At 39.4% G+C, this 14239-nt stretch overlaps 1 protein-coding gene across 2 annotated transcripts in view; it reads right to left on the minus strand.

Moving 5' to 3' along the window:
- Positions 1-14239, minus strand: part of LIN7A (lin-7 homolog A, crumbs cell polarity complex component) — a 50292-nt gene that overhangs the window by 16637 nt on the left and 19416 nt on the right. For both annotated transcript variants that reach the window (XM_049791977.1, XM_049791978.1), the window contains exon 2: positions 13587-13705. In XM_049791977.1, the coding sequence (XP_049647934.1) occupies positions 13587-13705 (119 nt within the window). The remainder of the gene's footprint in view (positions 1-13586; positions 13706-14239) is intronic.

Genomic DNA, 14239 nt, shown 5'->3' on the forward strand with positions numbered 1-14239 from the left:
CTGTGAATTTCCTTATTTCGACAAAATATCACTCAGTACAGAAGAAGACAAAGGTGCAGAATTTAATTATAAGTATTTGAAAAGCTCTTTTAGGATATTTACTAAAGAAGTCTTTTAAAACAGTGACCTTTGTTGACCATGACAGATGAATCATTTCAAAAGACATCATTGTGTAATACAAATGAGTTGAAGAAAGACAATTAACATATCACGGAATTGCAGACTGGTTGAGATTGGAACAGACCTCTGGAGGGCATCTTGTCCAACCCCCTTGCTCAAGCAAAGCCACCTAGAGCCAGTTGCCCAGGACAGTTTCTGGGCGGCTACTACATGTTACTAATTTGAAAAAGAGCTGCATATCTATTTTTGTATGTACAGCTATTTCTTTTTAGAGTGTCTGAAAGACTACATGGGTGTTCAGTAATATTAGTTGCTGACAGACTCCATACACAGTCTGATGGTCTAGTGCCTAGGGATAAGAGTTTCCACAATTCATTAATAATAGAGATTAAATTACAGGTGAAATGTCAATGTTTCAAGACGCAAAGCTGCAGCTGTAAGGTAAACGGTAATGTTTTAGATAAATTTTCCCCCACAGCGATTTCTACCAAGACTGTCAGTGTCTGTACACTGAACATTCATCGGGTAAAAGCGTGCGGCAGACAGGGGTTTGTTCACACAGCTCTCACTTGTGCTGTGGAGCGAGATGTACTCAGCTTTGTTTTCTCTTTCCTGTGGTGCAGAGAATACAATACTCCCATCAAGAAATACTCCTGAAAGCATGAATATAGATCTCAGACTTTTTCAGCTTCTGCGGGTAGTCTCCTCAGACACCATAATCTAAAGTTATTCTCCCACAGTACTCAAAAAATACAAAAAGAGTGAGGGAGGAAAATTACAACTAGAAAATCTGAACTTAGAAGTGAATCCTCCTTGTACTGTGGCAGCTCTTGCTGGCACACAGAAGTGTACATTTTATTACTTCTCCCAGCAGGAGCTGTAGTGAGTCAGATACAGCAGGTATAATTGTTATGACGATGCTCCTCGTCCCCACGCATACAGCTGGGAGGCAAAGCAGCTGGTTTAGCATTACTGAAGCATGGGAAGGGCCACTGCCTTACCGGTACTTTAGGAGCTAGCTTCTTAACAAAAATTACTCCGTACGGACTCGTAACAAAGCAGCACATACTGGGCTGGCCTATTTAAGTCAATGCGAAGCTTTAGGAGGATGCCCAGGAATAACAGTGCACTTAGCAGCCTGTTTTATAAAGGTGACTAGAAGCAGCATTCTGTTTACAACCTGAATGATGCAGCATCTCTTCTGCTGAATTCTTGACGTTACAATTTAATTAAACAGATTTTGTTCCATTAAATTCTGTAAGAGGTATTCAGTGCTTCCTCCCCTGATGAAATATTATGTAATTCTAAGTGCAACTGTACCTACAATAATGACGCTCAATAGATTTTAGAACAACTCAGTCTAAACATCAGAAGGGAGGAGGCGTGAGGCAGAAATCATTTTGCAACAATGAACAAGTGTTCAAAAAAACCCCACAGACAAAACCCAACACAGAATACATTGCAATTTACACCTGTGAAGCAGCAGGCCCAGACAAACTTTTCTGAGATTTGTAAGTGAAGGAGCAACCTTTTTGAAAATGTTGGGGGTTTCTTAGCACATGAGATAACATATGTAAGAAGTAGTAATCAGTTGTGTTTCCACAGTGCCTGCAGTATGATAAAATATAAAAGGACATAAAACTCTTCCTTCAAGAAGTCACAACCTAAGTAAGTGCCATAGGTAAGCAGGTTAAAGGGTGGAATGAAGAAGCAACCTGCAAAGAGATCGATTACCAATATTTAACACATATTGGCATCATCTGTGTTTAGTTTGGCTGCCATATTTTTTAATGCTTCAATGAAGAAGAGAACTGTATATCTATTTTTGGAAGAAGTCCTTCAAGGAATGGAAGACAGAAGCCTGACAGGCAGTATGGAGGGGAGACTTAGCGTGAGAAAAAACAGTGCAAGAAGACAATTGATTTCATTGCATTTATGTAGTCTTGTCAATGGAACAGTATACACGTGTGCATCCTTGCAGAACCGAGGCTAAGCTATAAAAGGGAAATTATTATTTATTTACACTTCAGCATGATGCTTCTGCCATCAACTATGCTGAATCACTGTCTTTCCAATTGCCTTCATATGTTGGAAAGGATGTAGTAAGTATTTCTCCCTTCTAAGTTGTCAAGCAGAAAGGAATGTCTCAATCGGTCTTTTCCCACGGTGAGAAGCGCTCATGCCTGTTTGTATGTTGTATGTGCTTTATGCAGCATAGCTGCTGGCCTCTCTCCTCCCCTGTTCCCCAAATCTGCAGCTGATTCTCAAACCTTCAACCTCCTCGTGACCTAAGAGGTGAGACCCATATCTCACCTCATTTGGGGTGTGTGGTCCAGTCCTCGGGGCAGGAGGACGCCTGCTTTTGTGTCAGGGAGAAGTTACAGTGCAAAGGTGCACTGGAGAGCCGCGGACCTCCGCTGTGGTGCCTGTGAACGCCTTGCTTCTGAGGGCAAACTTCCACCTGCAGCACGAACCACTTGTGTCTTTTTCCCCCCTCTATTTGTTTTCATCATTTTTACCTCTTCACACTCTATTTGGCATTTTTTCCTTCCCTACAACCTCTTGCCTGTATTTTCCATTCTTAATCCAATACATTTATGCCTGTGGAGGGGGATGCATTGGTTTGTATGCCTGGACAGACTACCCCAGAGCTGTACTTCAGCACTAAATTCAGATCATACTTCTATCACATCAGTGGGCAAGGACATGTTAAATGCTGCAAAGATCAGGAGGGACTCGGGTCACCCTTAACCTCTTGTGCACCATAAACCATGAAACCTCATCTGGTAATTTCTGCACCAATCATAATTTTTGCTTGAACTACAAAGTCTTTAGAAAGGTCTGTGAATTTCAAGCCTCCAGCTTGTTTAGGGAATTGGTCAACTGGTTAACAGCATTTCCATTAAAAATGAGTTAGTTATAAGCTAAATTTCTCCAATTTCAAGTTATAACTGTTGGATGTAATTGGGCCTTTTTCATCTCTTTTGGCAATCTTTCCTTCTTCTCCACTGGAAGTATTTGTAGGTCTTTGTCTCATTTTGGATATCTATGCCCTTTATGATAGGTTTGTCGAGATTTTAAATAGCATTTGGTTTTCTACAAAAACCCCTGCAAACCCATCTAATTGTCCATTTAAGATGACGCCTGAACAGATGAGCACATAAAAGAAGGAAAACAAGTCAAACACAACCAAAAGCGTATGTAAGCAGCGTGGAGGTAGGCGGCTTACCAGACCGCTCTTCATTTTCATAATGACTTTTTATCTTTGTAACGTAACTCAAAGCTCAAAACCAATGTAGTGGAGCACTTCCATTCAGCCATAAACCCATGATAGCTCAATGAAAATGCAAAATCTCTAATGATGGTGTGTTTATGTTTAGTTTTGCATCTCTTGAATATCAAGTAGAATTTCTGGTTTTGTGCCTGTGTTCTGCTTTTTTAAATTATCTCATGTGATAAGCATGCTCAGGAAAGCATGGGTACATCATAAAAGCATATTTTCTCCACCACAGCTACAGCCTCTAGCTAAGATTCTGTACTAAACACGGTCACACATCACAGCCCATAAGACAGTAGTTCCAAGAGGCAGTTGAAAGCAGGCTGCTTTTCTTTCATAGCCATCGAGTTGACTCAAAAATTTTTTTGTTCATATTGTTTTTTCGTTGTGTTAATAGCTACTTTTATCTTTGGTAGCTAATTAAAAAAAATGGGGAAGGGACTATTCTGGATGACTGAAGAGAACCTGACAAGACTGTCTTTCTAAATCGCAGTCCTTGCAGAGGACATGGACAACCTCAGAAAACCGCTGGCTGTGGAAGGACACCATGGATGCCACCTACACACACTGCAACTTCAAGGTTACACTAAACTTAGATTCTTCTTAAATGAGATTGAGCAAATAAATCACAAAGGCCCATTTTGTTATAGGCTTGATTAATCCTGGCAGAAGCAGAATTAGGGAACGTCACACCCGTGTTCACAGTGTATACTGTACATCATCTTCATTCTGCCTCTGAGAGCAAGCTGACAAAAGGTCGTCTTCTGTCAATGTCAAAAGGACAAGTCGATGGATGCCTGTGAGTATGGTGAGGCTGACGTGGTTGAAAAGTACCTTTGAGAGGAAGGCATGTATAGGGCTTACTGGAGTACCGAAAAGTCTGTATTTCATAAGTTATTTCCTGCAGCTACTGAATTTGGATAACTTGTAGAAAAAGCTGCTTTGTTACAGCTAGTCTATATTAATGAGCTATTTCTATCTGACAGAATGTGGTCATTCAAGGTTGATAGCATTCTGACTATTTTTACATGATAAGCCTGTGAGCAGTTACGTGTTTGCATCAGGAAAACTGTTGGTGTCTATTTTCAAAACCAAACATCTGTATAATTTTTACAATTGTCGTAACAATCCCTTTCCCTGAAGTAACACTGCATGGATGTTGCCACATGCAGTAGGGATGCTAACCTATTAAAAAGCTCAAACCTGTAAATGAAACTCAGTCTCATTCAACAACCTGAGATGAGACAGTTTTAATTTCAGAAGATGTGGAAGAAATATTATGACTGTTGGCTTTTACATTTTCATAGCACGTATTTTATTTAAAATTTTCCTTCTTTGGGGGGAGGGGGTTATGGAGGAAATTAGGTCAGTTTTACCAAAGTGAAAAAAATGATCCGAATCTTGATGCATTATTAAGCTGTCCTTAGGCAGCAGAAAAAACCAGCACAGGCCTGAAACATTGTTAAAATATAAATGAAGTATGATCATCATAAGGGTATAGTATTTTAATTTAGGGTGGAATACTTTATGGAGGGTCCAGTTAAAATCCCAAAATATACCTTGCTCTGGCATTTTTTCATTTTTTTTTTGTGTGGAAAAGAGTGGTGGTGCTTACTCGGCTCTGACAGTATCTGTGTTGCTGTCTGAAAGCTGAACTAAGTTTTGGTCCCTGAGTTCTTGCCATACGAGGCTGCGCCTGTCCAAGAAACAACCCAACAGGGGTTACAGGCTGGGGCCAGAATCTCTTTCCTCCCTTCTGTGCGAGCAGAAGAACGTAGCAGATGTACCAGGAAACGCATGCTGTCACACCCTCTGCACATATTGGATGAGAAACACTCCTGGTGTTGCTGTTAGGATACACAAGACCCCTGTGTGCCCCCTTCTTCCAATGTCGATTCTGTCTGGAAACATCACTCTGACACTGTAAAGTCAATAGGAAGTTACTTGGCACCCTCTTACGAATAATGAAAAATGGACTTTTATTTGCAAATAAAAATTACCTATATGAGGGACAATAAAAATATGATTGGGTCATTTAGTTTATCTCATGTCCCGTACACACTGTTCTATACTCTGCCCTAAGTCAATGGCAGCTATGATCTGGCATCTTTGAAGACTTTGTTATAGGTGTCTCAGAAATTGTATGCTTTGCAATCACTAAACCTTAGCAAAATTCTGTCTCTTTTGCTGCTTCTACTGCAGTATACTTACTGGGATCAAAAGAAATAGCAACATGTGTGATTAGTTAATTCCCGTAAAACTACTTGGAATTCATAGCTTATAATTTAAAACTCTCTCTTAGACCTCACTGACAGTTACTTTTGAGTTCAAATATATGCCAAGCATTAATAAACACTAATTTCCTCCACTTTATCAGTAAGTCTGTATGTGCTGTTGGGGCTGCCGTATGCAATAGCCAGATTCCAAACTTCAAGAGATTTGGCAAAACCTTGCCAAAACTAGCACCTAGACGAAACACGACATAACCCGAGCCTGTCATGCAAGTTCATCTCAAGTGTTCCCATCACGCTGAGAAGGCAGGGAGAAGGAGGGAAACTGCTGATGTTTCTTGTCTTAAATACCAACAAAAAATGTAGCTGAAATGGAGTTTTATAACAGTTTTACAATTTCTTTTCTTTTCTGAAGGCACAACTAGAAAACGGAGATTGAGCAGCATTTCTCAGGAGTCTCATCAGTTAAGCAGAAGCAGGGGGATACTGAGGCTCCATCAAGGCAGAGCAGTGGTGCAGCGGCGTCCAACAACCTGTCAGCGTAAATATTCCTTGGTAGTTCACCTTGCTGCTGATTTCTCTCAAGAGGATCAAGCAGGCTTGAGATGAACTGCAGCAGAGGCTATTCTGATTATTCCTAAGAGTTTTATGTAATCAAATATGATACTGCAACAATAAACTAAAACGATAATGTGAGGAAAACAGAAAAGATGCTGAGATGCACCACCCATGTTCCACTGGAGTCACCTGCAGCACACACAACTGCAGCCATGTGCAGGACTAAGAACATCACCTGAGCACCACTCAGCAGCGAGTTTTAGTAAATATGGTACAGCTATCCAGATAAACTGTAACACGAACAAGATATGTCATTGCTCGGATTTAATACATTGCAGGACTCTTGCAGCACTAAAATATTTGTCTTTTGTGAAAGGCATAATTACACAAGCAGAGCACAAATGCGAGTAGATATATAGCCATCAGCCAACTCTGAAAATTGATCTTTAATCAAAAGCAATGGGAGAAACACTGATTAAAGACCAGTGATAGGGTCTGGCCCCAGATTCTGGGGTACTACATCTGTGAAATCAATGTATTTAGCTCTAGGCAGCTAAAAAAAAAAGTGACAACAGCAGCTGTTTTGAATCTCCTGCAGTGAAGTCATGGAAGTCGTAGGGACTTAGTAATTGCACAGAGACTTAATAATGCCTTCTCTCAGATAATGCTTGGGCAGCTTGGTAAATTCGTATAATTGCCATTAATGAAGGCCATCTGCTGAGTGACAAGGTAATCATTCCAAAAGTTCTCATTCATGCCGTCCAGGGCTTGCAAGCAACAGAGTAATGCTTCAATCATTTATGGCAAAGTGGTAAATGAAACTTCATTGTTTTTCAAAATTTGCATAATTTCTGGTTACATTCACCCTAAAAAATAGCACATATTTTAACACAGTAGGGTAATTTTATATAAAAAAAATATTTTCTCTGTTTACTGCTAACTTAAGCTTTTCTGCTGAACTTTCTCAACGCCTAATGCAGCATGGTGGCAAGACAAAAAAGCAGGCAGCCCATCGTTTGAAATGGGTTTTTTTCTGCCCTAATTTACACACATTAAAAAATCCTTCTCTCAACTCATCATTATAGATACAGTACTTGTAACTAGGAGAGGGAAAGCAAAACTCTGTAAAACATGAAAACATTACTACTTTGCCATACCGTCATCTTTGAATGCAAGTAATGCCCTTTCCAAACAGTGATGGAGGTACTCATTTAGTGGAAATTGTTATCATTATTTTATGTGGCTTTTCATTGCTAGGACCATGGTAATGGAAAAGGGATGGAAAGGAACAACAAAAGATTCTTGCAAATGCTACATAGCCCCAGATTTCAGGTAAGCGGGACTGGTTCAGCTGACATAAGAATCCACCCCAATATCTAAAAAAAGATAAAATGCTGAAACTTTACAATTAGCATCCAGGAATGCAAATTTTAATGAAAAGGTACAAACCAATCCATGGATAAGAATGTGAAAATTTGAATGAATTTGGTCAATTTGCACAATTCCGTATTTGCTACAGCATGAGTGCTACTGCTAAATTAATAGTGCAGTAATTTTCAATAAGCTGTCTGGAATACCAGAACAAGGTATAATTAGGTATCAGATTAGCCTATGGAGAACTTTACTTCCTAGCCAGTCTAGCAGGGTATCATGCTAATACAACTATACTGCTTTTATGACCTGAGTTACAAATCTGAGCTGACAAATCTTTCTCACTTTACTCATATGAGTTGTCCTATTGCCCTTTTGTTTACCAGTTGCCTTATTAGTAAGTCCAACATAACCACTTCTGCTTAATCTTGACCAACACCTCTGTTTGCATGGGTAAATGTGACAGTAGGGGACTTCAGATGTTAGGCTTCCTCCTGAGCCTTAATCACACTTCTGTGCTCTGAATTATAGCAGTAAGTCTTATTGATATTTTTTTTTTTTCCCCAAAGTTGCATCTTGTAATTTAAAAACTTCAAAAGCTGGGTTCACTCTGTGGAGATGAGAGACTGACTGGAATTGTATTTCTCCTCCTGTAACAAATATGCAGCTCCCAGTGAAAAGAAAGAGTAACACAAGGCAGGATTTTAACTCTGGGGCTGCCCTCGGTACCAACCAACAGAGTTTGGCCTGGTGAACTTGTATTTTTACAGGAATGAGATTCATCAGGCAGAAAACAATGGAACACTGCTTTCAGAGGCTGTGTCTGGGAGGTGGAGGAACAGCATTATATTGCAAACTGAACAAATTTGAGATTCTTGAAACACAGTGAAACCAGGACTTTAAATGACTCCTACATTAAAATCCTAAATTAATAATTTTAATAAAAGAATGAATGAGAAGTTTCAGCCGAGTCTAGCTAATACCCAGATTGTTACATTTAGTACAGCCCTTAAAATGGAGTACACCACCGTACTAGGATATCTGAAGAGGACAGCTAAGGGTTCCAGCCGACCTCCTGCTGTCACACACTGCATCACAGTAAAGTAATGAGCCCAGTATCACCAGACCCAGCTTTCACCACCCACCAGCCTTCTTCTGGTTCCCTGATATTTGCAAAGACATATATCAGGGTTAATAACGAAAAGCGCAGGTAGGCAGCTTGAGGAAATGACCAGATAATAACACATTGCGTATTAGCAGCTCTGGGATTCCAGGCGCTCAGACTGCTAAGGCATGAAAATGGAAATTATTAAAGGAAATAATTCCAATATACCGACTAGGCTTGTTGAACCATCCTACCTAGCATATAGTGAAACTATATCTCTAAAGTAACTGGGGGGCATCCAGACCTCATCAGAAATGGGTCAGTGTTCTGCCACTGCCACTTTTTTTGCCTGTAAGTCACAAGAGGTCTTTAAATGTCCAGGATGCTCTGTGCCCAAGATAATTTTATAGTAAGTTTAAAAGTTTTAAACTACTGGAGCAGAAACTGAACTACTTTCAAAGACAACATGGTGTTCCACAGATTGAACAAGCGTTTCATACAAAACACACAACAGTAGAGTATTTTGTGTTGACTGCCTCTCCTTTAAGAAACGATTGTCAGTGACCCAGTCCTGCAAAAGTGCTCTTCTGTGATGACCTGATATTTTGGTGGGAGTCATAAAATAACAGAATGAAATAATGGTTATTTTTCTGTGTCTAGTTACCACACCACATTTTTATAAAGACTTTCTGATCTGATTACTTTTGGCATTGATAAATGTTTCACCGTAGGTATTTACCAGTCAGATTTTCTTTTAAATAAGATCCACAGAACAAAACATTAGATTTAATCCTGAAAGAGAAAATGGAGTAGCCAAGGAAGGCTGGGAGGAAAGCAAGATACACCTGAATTTTACATATTTCACATACAGAAATAGAAACCTGAGAATCAACCTGAAAGAAAACTTCCGCTCATCAGGAGATGCATGGGTTTATCAAGCTGTATCGTTACTCTCCTGGTGTTTCAGTACCGATTACCAGATGTTAACAGTAAATGAAACTCCCATAATCTGCTAAGGCATGCCATGTTTTCTTGTTGATGATTCACTGTGTTTTGCTCAACTGTTTATTCTATCTTCTGTGCCTATAGCTCTAAGGTTTCTTGCCAGACTGGAAGTTCATCTTATCTTACAGTTCTCATAACTTCCTTTTTACTGACTTAGAACAATCAAAGTCACCGTATCAATTCAGGTTACCCAGCTGCACGTGAACGTACCTTCTCAGTAGTTCAGTTATGCATTCATTTTTTGCAGCCTTGCCCTTCATCTATTCCAGTAACCCCCTGGGAATCAGAAGACTATAACATAACAGCAGCTTTGAATAAACAGCAAACACACATGGAAGGGTAAAGGACTTAATGGTATAATGGACAAGACTCATGCATCTTTTGCCAGGTGACAAGGCTATAGAAAGCTAATGAATCTTCATGTAGCTAGGGAGCTTTTGAAACAAGTAATTTTAAAACACAATTAATTTTTTTTTTCCAGAACTCAATTTTAATGTGACCAGACTTCGGTTAATTTGTTTTCTGGTCTAGGGGTCTTCAGGTGAAAAGGAAATACTGAGGCCATTATATACTTAAATTACTTTCATTATTTTCAGAGCTAATACGTATTCTTGCCTAGTGCCAGACAGAATATTTCAGTTGGTGGTACTTATATTTAGCTAAGTGAGAACCATTAATCACCATTTCCTGACATAGCATCCTAGAAAAACGCCAAAGTACTTCTACTTAAATTTCATTCAGTCAGTCACTTTAAAAAGGTTTTATTTCTATGGGATATTAGTGTGGGGATTTGAACTGGTGGGTTGATTTACTAAGTAAGTTCCCATAAATACAATTCATTACAGCCATTTAATAGATTCCTACACATTAGATTGGAATGTATGTCATCTAATGAAATAACTCATACTTTCAAAGGCTAATTGATCATAAAAGTGACCTCCTCCTTCTGTAATTAAAGAATTCCTACTCATAGAAGGGACAAGTCACATTTGATCAACACTGTGTGGATTATACTTATCTTTGATTCTTTCACCTGCACTCAGCCCAATACTGAGTTTCTCTGGGACATATTTTAACAATCAAACTCACTGGATAGTTAAGTGTCCATAATTTCTTACCGGAAAAGAAAATGTTTATTTCCAAAGTTCCTCCATTATGGAGTTTAAAGGACTACAGGAGTCAGCCTTAACCTCTTTTACTAGATTTTCTGATGAAAGAAAGTTAGGCTCAGATCTTGCATTACACGATGAACACACCACACTGCAGATCTGAATCTTTGCATACATATAATAAGCAGCCTCTTCCAGAATTTGCATACTAATACAAAGCCTGCCGCTGCTCCTCATCCCATTCCGATTACTCCTACCTACTGCTCACACCCAGTCTGCTTCACTGTGTTCTCCAGGAAGGCTCTTGTCTTCCAAGCAACTCCCACTTTTCTCGTTACTTCCAACTGACTGTCATGCCTTCACTTGTAAGGTCAACATCTTTTCTCCTCTAGTCTATGTGAGTGCTAACAGAGGAATTAAAAGCTAGTTGCCACACTCTCATGTCTTGCACTTGGGATAAGAGGGGATAAACAATGGGAGGAAGCATCTGAAGGGAGATTTTTGTCTAGCCTTGGCTATCTCAAGCTCAAATACACTCAGAAAAAAACTGTGCTGTTCAATAAAAGTAGCTATCAGTCTTTCACAAACTCCAGTGTACTTGAAGGGCATGCAAGAAGGGCATCCCTGATTAACGGCAAGACCCAACCCAGATATCCTCCAAGCCCTTGCTGCAGTGGTTGGAGATGTATAACAATGTAATGTGACCAAAATATCCCATGATTTTCTAATTAGTTTTTTTAAAAAATGGAAGAAATTATTTTCTGCAGTTTTCCAACAACTCCTCAACTGCTGGAAAAAAAGAGAGTTACAGTCTAAGTATTTGCCAAGCACTTAATGTAAGTAACTGAAAAGAGGAGCCACATGTTGAACAACCTTAAGTACTAGCAATGTATCTATGTCAATTCTCCCACTCTCCCTAAATGAAAAGATTTGTTACTGAGACTTTTATATTTGAAGATTTCTTCTAAGAAAAGATTTACATACATAGTGGTGAATGGCATTAATAAATTTTTGGAGTGTAGAAATTCTGTTCTCTGATAGTGATAAATTAGATAGATAGGTTATAATATAGATATAAAATATATTAAATATTTTAAAAGAAAGAAATGTTTTTGTTTATGAAGTTGATAGAACTGATCTAACTGCTCATTTATCATCACTCAATTCTTGTGTAACAACTATCTCCAGGGTTCTTAAAGTGGCTATTATTTGGTTGTAAGATTCTAACAGTAATTAGATAGTCTGTCATGTGCAGAAGTCTTTACACAACACTCTATAAAGACCTTTTGTGACACTGAGATGATTTTGTCAAAATCTACTTTCAGTTCACTGAATTGAGAGTGCATTTGTCTAAGCCATTTTCCTACTTCCTTGACTCTGTACCTGTTTCAACAAGCTTTGTGTTTGCATTTGCTAAGACTGTTTTCCAGAGATGAATATAAATTTGGTAAGATTTCACTGATGAAGCTGCAAAGACTGAAAGTTGCCTTTAACAATTGGAGTACCAGGCTCTGCTATCTGAAAAAAACCACTCAACCCCACAACTTTTCAATGGTCTGTGCTCAACTAAAGAAGCATTTAGTTGGTTAAATGAAAGCGCTAGTCAGAATATCAGCTTTTCAGGGTACATAGTGCCATTATTTATTGTCATGGAACACTATTCCCTTCAAAAAGCCTCAAAAACTGCCATTTAATGAAGTGGAAGCCTCTCTGTGTTTCTCACATTGAAGAATATATTCCATAAAACTAAGAGTGTGTTGCATTTTGCTTATTAAACTAATGTCTGGTCCTCTCTTTCCTCCTTCCAGCCACCCAGCAGTCCACTCAATCAATGCGCTGCTGTTGCCTAGTTATCAGGAGTTCAATTCTGCTACCATTGAGGGAACATTAGATTCCCCATTGATTTCAGCGAGGGAGGATTAGTTCCAGGCACTAAACAGATAAACTGAAACAGAAGTTCTTACAGATTTTCTGCTGAAAAGATGTTGCCTTCATTAGGGCATTTAGAGCTGCTTCAGTCTGGCAGGCTAACAGCACTTAGTCTAGTAGGTAAGAAGTCTGACACAATGTTGTATTAACTCATGGGTTTTGTCTAAGAAACTTCTAACAGAAGTACTTGTAATTTAACTAACTGCTTTACAGATGCTGCTTGTATGCATGTAGGAAGTGGGGTGCTTCTTCTCTAGCTTGACTAGAAGAAAACAATCATCATTTATGTACTGCTGGGCAGAGCTTAGGAAGGCCCTGACCATGGCTGGCAGGGATGTGATCACAGTTCTAGTAATCTGACAAGGATTTCTGACACGTGGAGCAAGGCCCACTGGGACCCAAACACTGACTTCAATGGCAAGAATCCTGTCGGCTTCAGTTATCTTCAGTGCTTGCACCTTTTGTCTCTCACTGCATTCTGATTTTATCAGCACATCCCTATCACACACCTGAGCTCAAAGGAGAGGCATTTGAGCTTGCACTGACCCAACTTGGCATGTCCCCATATCCCAGCACAGTGCTGTACAGGTTAGCACAGACCCTGAAACAGCATGAGCAGAATACTAAAGTACTAATTAATCACCCCTTCTCCTTAGCAAGGCTAATTGCCTCAGGCTTGATGCCTTGCTGATGCAAATGTTCTGTCTGCTTTTCAGTAACTTCAGCATTCCGCACAGTAGCAGGCAGCTACAGACGCATCTCACATCCATCACCCTTCATACAAGGTACTCCTGCTTCTCCAGCACTGCAAGGCAGATAGACTTTTCTTTTCAGGACAGGGAAGTTGCTCTGAGAAATAACTAAAAATCTCAATTTCATACCTCTCTGATAGCTGTACAAAACTCACTCTGCAGCACCTTCTTTAGGGACTGTAGTTTGTGTACTGGTACTTCTCCAGATTCTTGCAGTTTCTCCAGTAACTCAATTGCTCTTGCAACATCTGAGTGGGGAAAAAAAGGAATACAGGTCAGTATAAACAGTGACTAATAAGTGACCAAAAGGGGCACACTGATGGTCATTCTAAGTTTTAAATCAGTTTTACTGACACATACTGTATGAATCTTGTGTTATACCAGCCACAGCTAGGCAACAACACTGCCGTTCAGAGATCCAAATCCCAAAGTATGAACAAACTGTGCATGTACACATACACAAGAGGTTCCATCTTAGATGCAAACATTCTTTGGAGCAAAGCTACCAGTTCAAAGTGGCTAATCTGAATTAGCAGACCTAAAATATTTCTTACTTTCTGTATAAGAGAAAGTAGCACAGGAACAGTATGAGGTCTAATTTCAGAAAGTCTGAAAGAATGAAGCTGAGTCCTCATGTAAGCACCCTCAGGATGACAACACCTAAGACAAATATTTGACCTTTTTTTCTCATAAATCTAAATATCAACTACTGATAAAGAAAGTCTTCTAGAGACAAGTAAAGTCTGCTAGGGAAGAATGGGAAGTCTGCCAGAGAAGAGTAA

The sequence above is a fragment of the Accipiter gentilis genome, chromosome 34 (assembly GCF_929443795.1).
Source record: "Accipiter gentilis chromosome 34, bAccGen1.1, whole genome shotgun sequence".
Taxonomy (NCBI): Eukaryota; Metazoa; Chordata; class Aves; order Accipitriformes; family Accipitridae; genus Astur; species Astur gentilis.